Here is an 18,348-nt window from a genome sequence, read left to right as displayed (position 1 = left end):
GCGTAAATCAGGATTTGGGTCATTCCCGACAGGCTGGAACAGTGGGCAGAAACCAGCAAGATGAATCTCAACAGGGAGAATGAGAGAGTGGAACATTATTAGGGTAGGAAGAATCAAAGTCCCACACCCAGAATGGGAAGAGAAAGGGCTTTAGTCAGCTGAACATCCGAAGGGGATCCGGCTGTCTCGGTGGATGAAATGCTGAAGGTGAGTCAACACTATTAGTCCAAAAAAATCAGGTGCAATCCTTAACAAAAATATATTGTCCCAATCAAGAGACAATATAGCCTGCACCCATCACCCCACAACGGAATCCTGCACTCAGTTTTGAGTGTCACGTCTTAAGGAGGAAAGTGAAAACCTGGAAGGTGTCCAGAGGACAGCAAGCAAGAGGAAAAGGGGGGGGGAGAGAGAGGGGGGGTCCTGAAAGGAAAAACGTAGGAGAAAAGGTTGGAGGCGCTGGCGGAAGAGAGGGCCGTGAGAAGACAGGGTAGCTGTCTCCCAGCATCTGAAGGGCTGTCAAACAGAAGATGGAACAGAATTGTTCCGTCACTCCAGGAAACAAGGACAGGGTTTTTAAATGATAAGAAAGCAGATTTTAGTTGAACATCAGCAAGAATCTCCTAACATTAAGGGCTGTTCGACAATGGACCAGCAGCCAAGTCTCTTTTGCTGATGATGTTGAAACAGGAGTCAGCACAGCCACCGTGTGTGTGTGTGTGTGTGTGTGTGTGTGTGTGTGAGAGAGAGAGAGAGAGAGAGAGAGAGAGAGAGAGAGAGAGAGAGAGAGAGAGAGAGAGAGGGAGAAGAGGAGAGAAAACTTGTCTCCTGACTATGTTTATAGCTAATTGGATGATGCCGACTGCTTTGTATTTTATTTTTATATTCTGTATTTCAATCTTGTCAACTATTTTATTGAAAGCCAACAAGAGTCACGTATGTGATATGGGCAGCTATCTAAATTGAAATAATAAAAAATATTATATTTTTATTTAAATAAATATATTTATTTATTTATTTATTGGTTTGATTTACATGCCGCCCTTTTCCGGAGACTCAGGGCGGCTTACAATGCATTGAGCAATAGCCTTCATACTTTTGTATATATCTGCTTAGTAGGGCTTTTGGCCCCCCCCCAAGCAGTGTTCTTTTTTTATACAAAGTCACCTTATTGCCCCCACAAACCGGGTCCTCGTTTTACCTACCTCAGAAGGATGGAAGGCTGAGTCAACCTTGAGCCTGGTGACATTTGAACTTGCAGTAATTGCAGGCAGCTGGTGCTACTTAACAGCACTTTAAGCTGCTGCGCCACCAAGGCTCTTACTAATATTACTATTAGTACTTCTAACAATAAATCAATTGAAGCCATAACCCTCAGGGAGGCGTTACCTTCACATGTTTGTAGGGCTTGGGTGCTCTGGACAAGATGAGAACTCAGTGAGCTCAATGAACCAGCGGAAGGATATGCCTTCAGGAGTTGTGGGGGCTCCATTCCTGGAAGTTTTTATGAAGAGACTGGACAGCCACTTGCCCGGAATGATATAGGGTCTCCTGCTTGAGCTGGGGGTTGGACTAGAAGATCTCCAAGGTCCCTTCCAACTCTGTTGCTTGTTAATTCTGTACTAGTGGACAGGTCTCCTCAGAGGAGCCAGTGCTTCTCCCATACTATGGTGGATGTTGTTCTTTCCAGCACTGGTAATTCATAGAAACCTGACCCAGATCGGTCATTGCCCAGATCAACAAAGACCGCGCTGGGTGTTTCATCAGAGTTTCTGGACGACTGATGAAAAGGGACTCGGGACTGTTGGATGAGCCGCCAGGGCAGCTGCTGCAGGACTGCTGGAAGGAGAAGTGTTTCCCCATCGCAAATACACAAAGACCAAAAACAAAGCAATAAAAGATCTGTTATTGCAAATCAAGTCCAACAAGAAAACGATGTCTGAAAATTATGCAACTGTTCTGGAAAGAGCAACATCCAGAAACAGAGGCCAAGATCAGCATTGATTTATAACAGAAAATAGGAAATTCACAGAAGCAGAGTTGGAAGAAGTGCCAGAGTCTACCCAGGGGTAAAGAAATCCTTGCCAGGAGTAGCAGCTCAGAGAGCAGAGGCAAACCAGGGGGAATCGGTGGCAGAGGAAGGCCGCATCGCTCCCAGGCAAGGCACCTCTCCTCTACCTTCTCCTCGTAAAGGACAAAGCCCCCCACAAAAAGAGAGGGGCCGAAAGGAAGAAGAATGGAGCATCTAAGTGCCAAAGCTATAACACCACAAAGGCTTACTAAATGCCGAGGAGACCAACCTGGTCCATAAAAAAGACCAAATGAAGAATAGAAAAAGAGGCATGGCTAGAGTATTAGATGGCAGGTACCTTAAAAATAATAGTAGCCCAAGCACGTCATAACAAGACCTGGCAATAACTAAGAAGGAAGAGATTGAGAGTCTACATTCTGGCTGCACAAGGCCAAGCCTTAAGGAAAAAGGCATACAAAGCCAGAATTGAGAAGACAGCGACAGACAGCAAACGCTCCCTTCTGCGAAGAAGCTGGAGAAACAGGGGATCATCTGTTTTAGCTGCTCCAAGATCACCAAACTGACTACAAGCAATGGCACAACGAAGTAGCAACAATGGTGCATTGCAAGAAATACCATTTGCCTGCAAGCAAGAACTGGTGGGACCATAAAAGAGAGAAAGTCACAGAAAATGATCTGGGACTTTGAGACTTCAGACAGACAGGCACCTGCCACGTAACACCCAGACTTAACACTCAATGGTAAGAAAGACAAAAAAGGTCCGGATGGTGGAAGGGGTCATACCTGGAGACAGCAGAAGAAAAGAGAAAGAACTGGAGAAGATTACAACATACAAAGGCCTGCAAATAGAAAGAGAACGAGTGTGGCAGAAGCAAGGAAAGGGACTGCCAATAGTGATAGGCAATCCCAAAACATCTGGAGCACCACTTAAACACCGTTGGGTTGGACTAGATGATCTCTTCTTCATTGTATCCTAAGTATTTAGAATTTATCGAGAATTGTGGCACCTTACTCTTTTGGCCTGAGAAAGAAGAGGTAGCCGAGAGAATAATTCAACACGATTTACAGCCTCTGTTCGCTAAACTGCATTGATTGGCTTTCAACAGATAGATAAGGAAGACGACTCTCCATCGACGCTTCAGAACTGAAGCAGCTTCTTGGATGAGAATCAAAACATTTTCAAAGAAAAACCAAGAAAGTCCAGTTGCCTCTTGAAAAGCCACGGTCGGAGGAAAACTGAGTCTTCCCACAGCGCTTTTGAGGCAGCCACGACCTGGCTGGCTGAGAATCTCCAGGAACAGAATCTAATCCTGTTTCCTGCATGTTGGTCTATTACCCCAATGCCGGGCTATCTTTTTCCTTTCCTATCCGGTTGTGGTGACCACTATCCACGGTCAGCTCTGCAGCCAATTTCCCTGAGCCCACCTGGCTCAGCATGCTTTTCTGGGGGGCTGGGGGGGAGAAGGGCCTTGCCTTGAAGTACAAAGGGCTGTTCTTTCCTGGCCCTGCTCTGGCCGGCAAGCCTGGGCCCTCCGTCTCCCTCCCTCCCTTTCGTCATGGGGGGAAAGAGTGCCTGGGGCTACTTCTAACCCTTGCATGCAGCCAACAGCCACACCTTCCAAATGGATCCCCTCTAAGGGGATGAGCTCCAGAGCAGCTGACCTCGCTTGGCCCATCCCTTGGCTCGGCCCAGTGGGGAGAGGCGTGGAGCCAGGTATGCCTCAAGAAAGAGAAGCCCCAGCCCGGGTGGGTGGGTGGGTGGGGAGGGCACAGCAGTTTCTGGAGGGGCAGCCACCCACTCTTGCAGGGAGGAGGAGAAGCCCACCTGAAGGCGGCCCACCCCCCTCCCCAGAGCTGCTGGCATTCGAGTCTGGCCGAGAGACAGACTCCGGGCAGCTGCCCCATCAAGCGGTCGCTCCAGCGAACCAGGGAGACCAGAAGTCGCCGGGAGGGATCTGCAGGCAGATGCTGTGGGCCGAGGTGGACCCTGGGAGGGCAGGGCTGGGCCGAGCAGACCTCTCTGGCCTGGAATTTCACGTTCTCCCTTTTGCCCAAACGTGACAGGTTAATGGAGAAGCCGCCTAATTCGGATCGAAGGGCAAAGCCAAGGGATTCCTTTTTGGGGAGTCCACAATTGAGGGATCTGGGGGTCCCCAGAGGCTTTCTGGCTCCTCTCCAGCACCAAGCAAGGCACTCCAGAGGATCCTGTTCCGGCAAAAGGCGCAGACGAAGCTCCATGGGAAACGGAGGGGGGACCTTTGAGAAACCCACCTGTTTGCTCTCCTCTCCCCTGTGATTCCCCTCCCCCCAGAGCTCCGAGGCTGCATTTAGCCCACAGGTGCTGAATAAAAAGGCTTCCCTCCCTTCACACAACAGGGGCAGGCAGGAGTTGCAGGACCTCCACAGCCATCTGCTTCTCATGAAGCCACCCAGACTGAGAGCCATCATCCCAGCAAGGGGGAGGCGGCGGCTGCTGCTGCTCGAGGTAGACTTTCCAAGCGCTCCACAGCTTCCCAGGCAGAAATTCCTCCTAAAATTCCTTCCGAATCTCCTTCGACTTCAAACCGTGGTCCTTGTGCTGCCCTCAGTTGAGGCAGAGGCCAGTTCTGTGCCTGCGGCCGCCTTTAAAAGGTTCCTCAATTGTTGTTGGGTTTTCTTCCTGCTCAAGTCAACCGGCCGAGGTCCTTCCACATTACCAGTTCCTTTTCACGCTGGCTGCTCTCCCCTGAGCCCCCTCCAGCTTCTCCTTGTCCCCCCGGATCCCGTACTCCGAGGGCAGTGCAGGCAGCATAGAGGACAGTGGGTGCAGATGCCCTGCTTCTACCCCAAGGCCGCCCTGGTTCGTTCAGCTCCTGCTTCCCTGCTGGTGCTCCACTCGCTGTCCTAAATCCTTCCCCCTTTGCAGCTAACAAGTGAAGCCTTCTAGCCAGGGCATCTGGCATTTCCTCCCCAGACGTAGGAGCTTCACCTGGTCACAGTGACTAGGCTAGGGAGATTCTCCGTCACCATACAGGTCATGGTTGTCCTCAAGGAGCTTTTTCCAAAAGGCAACTGGACTTCCTTGGCTTTTTTCCCTTTGGAAACTTTTTGTTTCTCATCCAAGGAGCTTCTTTAGTTCAAGAACTGAAGAAGCTTCTGGGATGAGAAGCGAACCGTTTCCAAAGGGAAAAAAACCAAGGAAGTCCTTTCGGTTAACTTTGTCACCACTGAACATCATCCCCTTGGGACCTACCCTTGCGGTCAAGGCTGCTCTGGCCACTTGGGAGAGGCTTCCCCTCTTGGACCCTGCCTCCCAATTCCCTGGAGGCCTCCGGCCGAGGCTGGGCCTGGGTCTAAGGCGGCAAGGCGATCTTCCTTCCCTTGGAGCTGCACAGCTTCAACACCCTCCGGATGCCAGAGACCCCAACCCTCATCACCTGCAGCCAACAGGGCCACGTAGGCCACGGGTTCAGGGGAGGCTGTGCTAGAGACCGCCAAGGGAGGGTTGCCATGGCAGCCCTTCTCAACAGGCTGCAACGCTGATGCTTGCTGGAATTCCTTGCACGACACTTCCCTGCACGGCTCCTGAGGGCCGAGCGCCTTCTAAGGAAAGGTTGCCTGGAAGACACGCTGGGTCCTCCTTCCTGCCTCCCAGCTCATGCTTGCAACCACCACTCCTGCAAGGTGTGGGGGCCGGACGTGGCCCTTTCCATCCCGTGGCCCTTCCTGAAGCCGCTTCTTTTCCAAAGCAAGATCCGAAAAGGAGCCGGCAGCCTCATCGGCACTTTCTTCCAAGGCTGACAAAATCAGCCCTCCTACCCAGAGAGAGACTCAGAGACTGAGAATGCTCACCTGGAAGAACAATTAAAAGGAAGAGAGAATTCTGCTTTATGGGAACACAGGCTCAAGTCAAAATATTTACAGCAGAAGGTGACTTAATCTTGATTCAGGAAGATGGGAAAGTGTGAGGAATGCAAATAAGGAAACACGGAGAGGCAGGAGAAGCAGCTGCCCAGCGCCCAGCTGGCACAGCCTCCCAGCGCCCAGAATTTCTCCAGCCCTTCAGTGCAGAACCAAACTAACCTGGGCCTGTCCTGGTGTCTCTTCAACCTCTCCTCTGCTTACCCCCACCAGATGCTGACTGTGGGGGCCGGGCTGGCTGGGAGTTGTGGTCCCCAAGTGAGAGCAGGGTAGCAGTGGTAAAACAGGTGGTCACAAGGACGGGTGACCACAGGAAGGGCATCCAATGTGACACCCAAATGCTGAGCTCACGCCACCCGCCTCATCTTGTGCCCTCTGGCTAACTGACCGCCTAGCTTTGCGCAATCCAAGCAGCCTCAAGCAAAGCCAGTTGACCAAGTGTCCACCACACCCAAAATGCACGCCGCCAGTGATAAAATTAGGGACTGATCTGACCTATTTCCTGGATTCAACACAGAATCCTCCAACTACTGCAGGAAGAAATCATGCTGGGCTCCCATAACATGCTACCCCCCCCCCCCAAGATTAACCCTAACCAAGCTCAGCATGTTCAGCAGACAAGGTTCAGCATGTTGTATGAACATAGCCTGCCAAAGTCTGGGATCAAACTCTTCGGGGGGCCCTAAATGGCTCCCAGATGAAGCCCCCTACCCTGGGGAAGGCCAGCGGGGATGGAACGGCTTCTCCAGCAGCTCCTGACACCCCCTCCCCTCCCCTCCCCCCGAAGAGCTCCTTGTTTCCACAGGCTCCGAAAAGGGCACCAGGGCCTCCTTTGAAAAGCCAACAGCCAACTCCGGATGCCAGCTGAGGTCCCGCGTGCAGAACAGCTGCCCAGGCTGCCAGGGGACTCAGATGAGCGTTTGAGAGACACCAAAGTTTGCCCGGCACTGAGAGTCTCGGCCTGAGTGCTGGGAACCGAGGAAGTGACCCATCAGCTCTCCCAGGAAGGCTGGGCTGGTCTTTGCCAGCAGCCAGGGAGCCTAACAGCAGCAACACACCCGCCATGTGCAGGCACAACCCCTCCTTTTAAAGAAGCCCCGTCCTCTTTGAGGGAACCAGAGGGAAGAGCTGTGCCCCTGGCCAATCCTCCCCCCCCACACACATAGCGAGCCTCCCCCAAGTGGGGCCACAGCCCTGCTCTCCTCTCCATGCCCTGCCTGCCCACCCAGCCCCAGCGCAGAAGCTTGAGGCCCAAGGGGAGAAGGGGCCCCCAGCCCCTCTGGGACAAGGCAGCCCCAGCAGCAGCAAAGGGCTTTCAAGCTCCTTCGGGTGGGAATAAAGCCCCGAAGGACCACCGGAAATATCTGCATTTTGATTTTGTGGTTTGGAGCCCCTGCCTTCAATTTGTGGAAGTTGTTCTTGGGCAAAATCATTTAACTGACTCCTGAGCAGGAAGCCCTTAAAATGCTCATTTGAAACCAGAACATGCGAATGAATGTCAATAAGTAGGAATAAAACACACCAACACGAATCATCAAAAAAGCAAAAGTAAACAGACACCATTCTCCACCATGAGCCTTTCAGACGCTCAGCTGGGAAAAGACGGACAGGGATCTCGGCGGATGCCCGAAGGAGCAGCTCCTCCTCGGAGCCACAGGGAAGGCTTCTCCGGGGATGGGGTGGGGCTTCGGCAGCCGCCTCAAAGACTGTCTCCCCAGCCCGGAGACCTCCGTGCGGCTCCTCCAGAACTCTCCCCTGCCGGAGGTCTGTCCCCTTCCCTGCCCGGACTCACCTCCACGGCTGACGCACGAAAACCCTAAAGGAAATTCAGGCAATCAAAGAGAAAGAGGAAACTCCTTTGCCGGCAGCAGAGACGATGACCCGTTTGGTGCTGGACTCCTTCGTGCTCCCAGACAGCCACAACGGCCACATTTCTGGGAGGGCACAGCTGCCCCCCCCCAATCTCTCTCTCTCCCTCTCCAGGGTCCTTCAAAGGAACAGACTCAGCCGTCCGCCCGAGACCCAGGATGCTCCCCAGCAGCTCTTAACTTCATGCTCTCTTCGGTGCTGGACTTCAGGAGGAGGAGGCGACCGCCGTCCCGCCTCGCTTGCTGCCCAGAGCAGCTCCCCCCTCCCCCACCTGCCCACCCGCCCAGGAACAAATTAATCCCTCCGTCTTATTAGCTGTTGCATGGCAAGAACTGCCGAGCTGAGCCAAGGCAGCTCCTCCGGAAAAAAGGGGGCCGGTGGGCTGGCAGAGCAGCAGGAGGCGGGAGCTGGCAGAGCAGCGCCCCCTCTGGCCGGACTCTCCGGCACTTGCTCTCCATGCTCTGAGGAGGGGGCTGGGGCCGATTGCTATTGCACAATTGGGGGAGGGAAAGATCTGCTTTCCCACCCAGATTCTTCCGGCCCTAGCAGCGGGATTTGGGTCTCCTCGGCTGGAGGAGAATCAGAGGTGGACTCTGCCTTCCAAGGGCCCCTCCCCTGCCTGGGTTCAGCCCACTCGACTCCCCATCGCAGCTTCTCCTGTGGCCCTGGGCTCTTCCAGAGGGGCCACCCATTGCTGCATCAGAGGACTGGAAGTCCTGGGAGGGGCTCTGGCTATCATCTTGACTGCATCGGCCACCCTCATTCGGAAGCCACCTCCAGAGCTCCAGAGAGCCAAAATTTGAGTGGGAACAAAGCCAGTCCACAGCCTGGCACGTCTTGACCCCTCACCCACCCTCCACCCTGGGCTGCTTCTGAGAGATTCTGCCCTGGGGGGGGGGGGTTCCTCAGGGACCTTCTCGGCTCTCCTGGCCTCCTCCCGTGTTAAGGGCTCTTCTTTGCTCCTCGTCAGCATTCCTTTCCCGGCCAAGAAATCCACCTTCTGGGAAGGCAGCTAGGGGCTCTCTGACTCCTCTCCGGTTGGCACCAGGACTGGTGGGCATCATCCGCTCTTACACAAGACCCATCATCCCTAAATGGGAAGACGTAGGTGGGTGTTGGGGGTGCTACATGGCACAGCGTGAATGCCCCCCAATGCCCGAGGCGAGCAGAAACCAGGGAAAGAAAAACCTCATAGAGCTGCAAAGGTAAACTGCCCACCCCCACCCCCACCCCCCCGGACTGAGGAAGCAGCTCCTGGCAAAGGAGGCTCATTCAGCCCGCTGGGCCAGAAATAATAAGTCCCATGGACGCTGTGGGGCCGGGATGGGACTCCTGGGAAAGCAACCGTGGCTGAGCGGCTGAGAGCTCACAGAGGAGACAAGAGAAGGGCAGAATCCTCAGGAAAGCAATCCAGAACAAAACTGCCGGGTTTCTCAGCCTGGGCTGCCTTAAGAGGTGTGGACTTCAACCCCCAGAATTCCCCAGCCAGCAGGCCTGCAATGGAGCAAAAGAAGACGGTAACTGGGCTGCCTGTGCACTGCAGAGGATTAGGCCAGAGGAAGCTCGTGGTGATTCAGCCACGCGTCTGTGGCGCAGGGCTGCCTGCTCACCTCTCCTCCCATCAGCTCCAATCGTTCCTTCCTCGCCAGACTGAAGCCTTGTGGGAACAGGATGACGAACAAGTGGGATGTGGGGGGGGGGGGGGGGTGACAAGCACCAAACCCCACAACCGTTCGAGGGGGAGAGAGGCCCCTTCGCTGCCTGGCTGGACCGGCTCTTTTGTGTCCTTGCAAACTCTTCTCTGCCCACAAGTTCCCGGATGGGCTGCAGGAGGCAGCTTCGAATGCAGGCAGGTCTTGAGGCCTCTTCTCTCCGGCCGTTGCACGATGGATCTTCTGCTCCAGGGGAACCCTGGCCATGTTAATGATCTCACACTCTTCTCTCGGAGCAATCATTGCTCCTTCTCTTCTCTACGAAATCCTCTGACCTTCCCGTTTTCTCTTCAGAGTAGCCGCGTGCATCATGTGCAGCCCCTGATTGCCCCCACCTTCCTGGGGGCAGGCTGGGCACACGTCTCCATTGCCAAGTTATTATCCCTTTGCTGAGGATCTGAATGCTGGCTCTGGCCAAGAGACGCCCAAGAGCTGCCCCCTTTAGGGCGCCACGAAGGTCCCCCGGGAAGCTTGCAAATCTGAACTCGCTCTTTTCCGGGCACCAAAGCCCAGTTGGGACAGTCCTTGTGCATAATCTCCCCCAAATTAGTTTAATAAGTATGTATGTATGTATGTAGGTTCTGGTTGCATATCAGTTTGCACATCTGATCACTGCCCAGAGTTATGTACTTAAGATGAGTACAGACATACATACATACAGTACATACACCTGAGCAGGAACAGGAACAGCCTTCCTGGTCGGAAAATGCCCTCTGCTGCTCCTCCTTCCCAATTGCATCCCTTGGTGATGGAACGTGTGTGTGTGTGTGTGTGTGTGTGTGTGTGTGTGTGTGTGTGTGTGTGTGTGTAAGCGGGGAGGGGGGAAACCACAGGGCACAGTCATGCTAATTACCACTTTTCTACCTTGGTTACTGGATGAACCCAGTTCGGGAGAACCAGCGATAAAGAAATATTAGATCAGCGCAATGCACAAATCCATTTAATGTCACTTGACCATGCAAGAAAGGGGAGTCTGGTGCAACTGACAGCCTTAAATTAATTGCCCATCTTGGGGAACATTAAAAGCAAAATGTCAAACCAGGAACGATTAAAGGTATGGAAGAGCAGAAGGCCTGACTCCTCCTTTGGAGCCTGGTCAGCAAACCCCTCAGTCCTGGACAGTCTCTGCCCTGGCCTCTGATGGACGGGGGATCCCCAGACTGTCTGGGGTGAGCAGATTGGGGGGGGGGAATGGGAGACGAGGAAGAACCCGGTGAAAGGAGAGGGAGCTGATTTGACCCCTGGTTCTGAGAGAATTAATAGGGGCCAGTGGGAGGATGGAAAAAGAAGGTCTAGAGTCCGATGGACGAAGCAGAATCGAAACACACCCAAGAAACTCATCAATACACACCCACACGGGTCCTTTCTTCCAAGCAAGAGCCCACCAGATGTTAGCAGTCACCAGGGCCCTCCAAAGGCTACCAAGCCCAAGACAGCCAGAGTTACAACCGGGGGTGGGGGGCTGCTGCACAATTCCCATCGCAGCGCATTTTCTTCACTTTGGGGCCTCTTCTGCCAGCTCAACAGCCTTAGACGGAAGAAGGTGGGTGGGGGCTTCTCTCACCCCCCCCATCCTGGACCCCCCCCAACTACCAGAGCGTTTCCTTTTGGCATAGGGGAGATCAACACCATTCCTCGCAGTGAACAGATTTAATTCGCGGCATGAATTTGCAGAAAAAGCTGATCCCAAACCATGCAAAGTCCAGGTGAGCACGGAAACTTCTCACCTGGTTTCTGAGAAGAATAAAAGGAAGCTATAGTCACATTGGCTTAAATATTAAAACGCGGGGGGGGGGGGGGCTTCCTGGATCTCTCTCCCCCCCCCAGCCTTTTCTCAACACCGGAAGGTTTGTGCTCGAGTACTGTGTCACTAACAGGGACCTTTGCGCAACCTTTCGCCTTGGCCTGCCCCTCTCAGGAGAGGCTCTTTTCTTGACAAGAAATCATAAAGTGCCTGGTGTGGGACTAGAAGTCAAATATGCACGGAAGAAGCAATGCCACTACAAAGCCCAGCAGACACAACTGGGATCTCTGCCATGCCCAGGTTTTATCTCTCAGGTCCAGCCTCCTGCCCGCTCAGGCCAGAGAGAAGCGTCTGCTCAGGATCCCCCCCATCAACTGGCCAGATTCAGCAGTGCCCCCATAGGATGCCCCGACCCTCTGCATCCCCTCCTTCTCAGCGACGCCACTTGAAGAGGCCTGACCAGCCCACGAAGCCCCCTCTCAAGGCAGAAGCGCTTCTCTGCTTCCCCATGAAAGAGATGGACGCAGAAAGAAACAACGAGTGGGATCGACTCAAGCAAAACGATTCCTCTCCCAAAACTAGGCGGAAGGGCAAGTCTTTCGTGAGCCCCTCGGGGTCCTGGGCCTTTAAATGTAATCCTCTGTACATTATTTAAACCACAAATTTTTCCAAAGTCGGCACTGACAAAACTCGCAAGGTCTTGCTGTGAAAGCTCTTTGTGCCGCGCAGTTTTACAAAGGATTTGCATTTCCCAACCTAGGAAGATGCTCCTAGCTCAAGAGGTGGCCGGCTTGTTTCAGGGGGCGGATGAAGTGCGCCGGGCTTCGAGCAACAGACCCCCGTTGTTGATCTGCGTGCCACAGAAGCACCACGTGAGGAAACCTGGCCACAGTCCACAGCAAACGTTTTCAGAAATCCCAGAGATTGATGTTTAAACTACGGATGTCGAATCGCAGCCGCTTGAAGGCTTCTGGACTTCAACTCCCAGAATTTCCCAGCCAGCACAAGGGAGTTGAAGTCCAGAAGCCTTCAAGTGACAGACACCCCTGGCCTAAACAAAATCAGCACTTCTTTTGATTTGGTGCCCCAAAGCACACAGGTTCTGTCTGCATACCTGAGACCCCCTGGGGCGTCCCGAAACACAGATCCCACTACCTGTGGTAGGGGTGGGAAAGGCAGGAGTCCCCTCCGAGGTCTCGATCCTTCACACAGGCTGGGCATCCCCCTTTGGCCTCAGCCGCTGAAGGTTGCCCGGTTTCTGGAGCCCTGGAGTGGTTTCTTGGACCACTGAGAAGCCCTTCAAAGAAAGACCCCCCCCCCACTCTTCATGCAAAGAAATGGAAGGAGGAAAAAATTGGCTCTACCTCCTGGAACTGGAGCCGGACTTTGGTGATAGCTCGGATCCAACGGGCTCTTGCCGGAGCAAAAAGCGGCGACTCATTTTCATCCAGGAGGCTGGCAAGAAACAAAAAACACAAAAAGAATAATGTGAAATATAGTATTTTCTTTTACCTGAGAAAACTGGAATTAGAGGGATTCTCACTTCCAATGCTGCATATTTACACTGTTGGCGCAGCATAAACTGTAGAAATATATTGATTACAGTGTTTGGTCAATGGGCCTGGTGGCTCAGCAGACTAAAAAGCATTAACACCAGCTGTCTGCAATTACTGTAAGTTCGAATCTCTGCAGGCTCAAGGTTGACTCAGCCTTCCATCCTTTCTAAGGTAGGTAAATTGAGGACCCAGATTGTGGGGGCAATAAGCTGACTTTGTATAAATATACAAAAGTATGAAGGCTATTGCTTAACGCATTGTAAGCCGCCCTGAGTCTCCGGAGAAGGGCAGCATATAAATCAAATTAAAAAAAAAAAATGGGACAAAGATGCCTCTGGTTCCAGGCTCCACTCAACGGTTGGGTTTTAACTTTAAAGACCCTGACAGCAGCTGGGGGTCCTGTTGGGCAGCCAACTTCTCTGTCTGATGAGATGGCTGGGAGAGTCCCTCCTGCTCAACGTTCGGCCTGGGTGGGCTGAGGGCAAAAGGCTCCCCGAGGGAGAAGCCCTTCCCTCCAGGACCCCTCTGGCTTTAGGGTCTGAGCAAAAGAGCAAGGCACTGCTCCTTCAACCAGAATTTAAATGGGACAGGTTTATACAGCCATTTTCTCTGCCGTGGCTCCTGCCCTCCGGAACACCTGTCTCCCGAGGAGAGATGGGCTCCTGCCCGCCAGACTTTTCCTAAGAGCCTGAGGGCCCAGGTGGCTTGGGGTACCTATGGGGGCCTTTCACACTGGAGGTGGTTGGCTAATTAAACTCTAGCCCCACCTCCCCACCCCCGACCGGTTCCCTCCTTTTCCCCTCCTGTGTTAATGATTTTATCTGCGGTGTTATTTTACAACTGACGATTTAAATGGTTTTTTAAAAATGTTTTTATATTGTCAAGCACCCAGAGTGGTTGGATACGAGATGGGTGGCTAATACTTTAAGGGAGTGAGATGGGGGGGGGCTTCCGCAGTGGACCCCAATGAAGAGGAGGAAGGTAACTTTCTGGATGTTTCTCTAGAGGTAACCGTGGATTTCTGAAGGGCCGTCAGACGGGGGAGGGAGCAGAATTCTCCCGGATTATCCCACAAGGGCAGGGCCACCCCTAAACCTGGCCAGGCAAGGTGGGCAATTGCGGGAAGTCCTGGGAGAGAAACTGTCCGAGGTAATCTAGGATTCTGCCCTTCTAACTGGAGAGGGACAGATGACCTCCCTGGCCGAGCGATGGGATCCTGGGAAGCCACGGAGGGGGAGCTCCTCAGAGGGGGGAAGGAAAGCCCAAGGGACTCGTTTGTAAGCTGCCTCTCTCAACAGAAGGCGACTCTGGGTGGCTTACAAACAGCAAAAGGATAAATATAGAAATGACTAAAATTAATATTACTATGCTATATAAAAACTGGAATTAAGGAGATGGGGGCCCACGGGGATGAGATCAACCGGTTCCAGCGATGAGGAAGACCCCTCACCCCCCCCAACCAGGTGTCCAGGTGTTCCGCGGGGCCAGGACCACAGCAGAAAAGGCCCCTCTCCTGGACACCCCCCTCCAGCCAAAATTCCTTGGCCCACGAGGTCCACAGCAGGCCCCCTGCATTGGAGGCAGGCTAATCCCATGGAGCAAGACACCCCAGACCCATGGCACAGAGTTTCCTACCTCCCTGGTGGTTCCGGAGCAGCTTTGGGGGTGTCCTCTCCCTCTCCTGGGAACTGAGAGCGCCCACCTTCCTCAGCCTCCTCTTCTTCTCCTTCCCGGAGTGCTTCCTGGGACTCGGCCAGCTCGCTCAGGGGCTCCTGGACGTCCGGCAGGGTCAGAGCCACAGACCCTGCTTCTGGGAGTTCCTCCTCGTGCTCCGAGCCGGGGGGGCTGCCCTGCTCTGGCTCACTCAGCTGAGAGCTGCCCGGACTGATGTTGCAGGAGGAACCAAACTTGCTACTGCTGGCAGGACTGTTTTGGGGGGGGGGAGAGAGAAAGAATAGGTGAGTGTGCAGAACTCGGTGAGCCCAAAGGGTGGGCAGCCAAGGAATGGAGAAGGGGTGAGGGGGACGAGCAGGGCTGGCTACAAAAAAAGGGGGGTGGACAATCAGGGACTTGCTGGAGGATAAGATCATTCTTCCAGACCCATCTGGCAGCTCCTGAGGGATCCTCCATCCCCATCCGGTGGAGAGTCTGCAGAGATTCCCAATTCCCGGACATCAGCTAAATGTCGAGGCTTCGAGCGTCTCCCTCAGAGGCTGCCTCTGACCTGCGCCCCAGAAATTGGGGTCTCCCGTCTCCACCACCCAAGCAGTCCAGGCCCCCTCCCCCTATGCTGTATTGCTGACTCAGCAGGAGACTACCTCCCCCTCCCCCTGAGCCTTTCTGCTCCCCCCCCTGCAGACCAGCTCAGACCAGGAGCTCCTGAGAGGATTCCCGGGGCTTCCTTCACCCCCAACTGGAAGAAGCAATCGCCAGTCCCAGGTATTAAAATGGACAATGGTGGGGGTAGGGTGGAGTTGGAAGCTGGGCACCATGGTGTTTGGAGTAGAATGTCTACTAATCTCCATTTTTTCCAGCCTAGCAGTCTGGAAAAGACACGGCTACAGCTACAAGGGAAGAGAGGGAAGTGGAGGAGGGGAAGAGAACAGACAAGGGGGCTGCACAGGACCCAAGCACTGCAGGGCCGACCTTGGGAGACCCACAGGATTCGTCCACACAGCTACGGGAGGCCGAAAGCTGCTTGTGGGCAGAAACTGGATGCCCAGACCAGCAGCATCGCTGGCAGATCTGGGTGGGCCCAGAAGTGGTCAACTCATACCCCTGAACCCCTCTGGAAAGAGCAGAGACCCCTGGGATGCCCGGCCCGGTCCCCCCATAACAAGGCCTCACGCAGCCACTGCTCAGCCATGTTGGCCTCCCCCCATTGGATACAACTGGGCAGCCATGAGGAAAAGCAGCATGGATGGCAGCTGGGATGGTGGTGGTGGGGGATCCCAAGAACAGCCGTTGCGCCTCCCAATCCACCTGCGAGTATTTTGCATTCCCCCATTCAGCCCTTTGCAGAAGAGCTGAGCTGTCTCCCATGGTAGGATTTTCGTAGGGCCTCTCCTGGCGAGTGGGAGCCGTGGGCTGTTCTCAGAACCCACCCAACCCCCTCTCAGGTCTGCGAAGGCTTACAAAATCCACGTTCAAAGCTGCTCACCGACACACAAAGATGTGACACACGAAGGGGGAGGCCAAAGCGAAGGAAAAGGAGGGAGGTCAGGGCTCAAGGTCACCCGAGTCCTCCGCCAGGGACCGTACAGCCGCAAGGGATGGACCAGAGGCCGCTGACCATGGCTCTTGCCTCATAAATGGACCAGCCGCCTCCATTTATGGGCTGCATTTGCTACTGGCCTGTGGTGGAGAGGGGGTCGTGGGCTACTCTCCTCCACCAGCAGTAGCCCAGCAACATGGGGCCCCTCCTCTGGGCATGCGATGCCATCCTTCTGCTCTGCTTGACCAGGAACGGAGGCCGTGTCTCCTGCTTCTTCTCCTTCCAGGGTCGGGGCAGGAGGGCCTCTGGGAATAGCCCTCAGGCCATCTTCCTGCTCTTGACCCTCAACTTCCAGGCCTTGGCCAGGCTCAACCTCAGCAGGAACACTTCTGGCCTCTAAGAACTTCTCGCCCGAGCTGTCCATCTCCACGGATAGAAGGCTGGACTCGGGGACTGGATGCCCCATCGATGCCTGCTCAGGGCTGCACAAGGGCTGCGGTGCACTGAGCTCCAGATTGGAGGGACCATCTGACGGGGCTTCCAGCTTGGAGGAAGGTTTCAGTGGCGCCTCCGGTTCCTTCTTCATCTCTTTTTCCTTCGGGCCTTTCTGCCAAGGCAGGGAGAAGTCCAGCTTCCTCCCAAACACCGTCTCTTGGAGGCTCCCGCTTTTCTCCACCTTCTCATCGCTTCCTCCGCCAAACAGAACGGAAGAGACGCTGCTCAAGCTGGACCCGAGACCTGGCTCAGCACCGGTCTTGCCAGCTGCAGGTGAGAAGAAGGAGCCCATCGGTTTGGTGCTGCCGGTTGAAGACCCAAAGCCGAATTTGGGCCAAGGGGGCTTGCTTAACATTTCAAATACAGACGAGGCGCTGAGGGCCTCTGCAGCAGGAGAACCGGCAGGCCCGTTACCAGAGGTGCTCGCCAAGGCCTCAACGTCCGGAGGCTTCTCACTAGTGGCTGAAACCTCCTTCTCCTCAAAGGGGACACGTTTCGTGTCATGGACACTGTCCGCATCTTCATGGTGCAAATCAGGGGTCTCGTTCAGAACCATTCCGGCTTCCACTCCTAGGCTCTCACCTCCGTTTGGTGGACAAATATCAACCTCTTCCAATGTCTCTGCTTTGATCTCCTCCAGCATCGCAGCGGATTCTGCCACAACTACCTGGTTGAGATCTTGACCGCACATATTGGCATCCCTCATTTCATCTGAAATTAGGAAGTCCACTTGCCCCTCTTCAGGGACTTGGCTCTTCTCTGAGATCAATGTATCCAGAGCGTTTGGCTCAGGCTCTTGGCAAATGTCTGGCTTTTGGTTGGCTTCCATTTCCAGGTCCATTTGGAGAGTTTCTCCTGCCAAGGTCAACAGAGCATCTTCCTTCAAGATGCTTCTGGCCTTGGTCTCCAGCAGCACACCTCCCAGGCTCTCGACTTGCTGTTTCCCTGAGCTGCTTGCTTCTGAGCCCTCCTCTCTACCTGCCTTGCTTTCTTGGGTGCTGAGCGGCTCCTTCCCTGGAACTGAGCCCGTAGCTTCTTTCATGCCAGAGTCCACATGGGCAGGTTTTGAGGGCATTGAAGGAGGCTGTTCCGCTGCTCCTTTGGAGAAGCCAAAGAGGCCACCTGTGAATGTTGAAGGAGGCCCACCTCCCTGAAATGCGCTGCCAAAAAAGGAGGCACTCTTCTTCTGCACACCGGGGGCATCTGGAGCATGGAGTGGGCTGCCCAAAAAGTCAGAGAAAGTTTTAGTGGGTTTGATTTTGGTGAAGAAGCTTGAAAACTTCTCCATTGAGGAATCTAGAACAGACTTGTTGCTTGTAGCTTCTTCAGGGATCTTCAGCCTATCCAGCTCCCCCAGTGGGACCTTGGGGAGAGGCTCCTGGCACTGAGCCTGCTGGGCTCCAGCATGGGAAGAAAGGCCAAGTCCTTGTGGGTGCTCCGGCACCACCTCCTGGCCTGACTCTGGGAGAGCAGCTCTCCTCTGGGCCACAGAAGTCTGATCAGAGGATGAACTGGGGTGTTCGGTGTTTTCAAAAGCTTCATTCCCATCTGGAAAAGGAGCAGCTTTCTTCTCAGACAAACACACCCTTGTCTCATCCCGCTCAGTTGGGCTCTGGGGCAGCTGCTCTGGAAGGTCTGGGATTTCTGGAGGTGAGAAAGTCCCATCCTCCTCTGGGACTTCAGGATCTTCGCAGGTAGGGCCAAGCTGTACCAGCCGGTCTTCTTCCTTTGCATCACTGAGAGCCGGGCTGGCTGTAAGCCGCTCTCCCAAGGCACATTCTCCGGCCTTCTCGGCCACCGGGGCACTGGCTTCACTCACCCTGTTC

General features: G+C 54.2%; 1 protein-coding gene across 1 annotated transcript in view; it reads right to left on the bottom strand.

Moving 5' to 3' along the window:
• Positions 1–18,348, bottom strand: part of UNC13B (unc-13 homolog B) — a 146,854-nt gene that overhangs the window by 68,779 nt on the left and 59,727 nt on the right. Inside the window, 2 exon segments of the mRNA XM_070938998.1 lie at positions 12,622–12,712; positions 14,449–14,739. Of these exon segments, the coding sequence (XP_070795099.1) occupies positions 12,622–12,712; positions 14,449–14,739 (382 nt within the window).

Source organism: Pituophis catenifer, unplaced genomic scaffold (genome assembly GCF_029215685.1).
Source record: "Pituophis catenifer annectens isolate HBS135680 unplaced genomic scaffold, rPitCat1.0.hap2 SCAF_2, whole genome shotgun sequence".
NCBI classification, from domain to species: Eukaryota; Metazoa; Chordata; class Lepidosauria; order Squamata; family Colubridae; genus Pituophis; species Pituophis catenifer.
The sequence above is the reverse complement of the archived record's forward strand: the minus strand, read 5'-3'. Positions and strand labels throughout refer to the sequence as shown.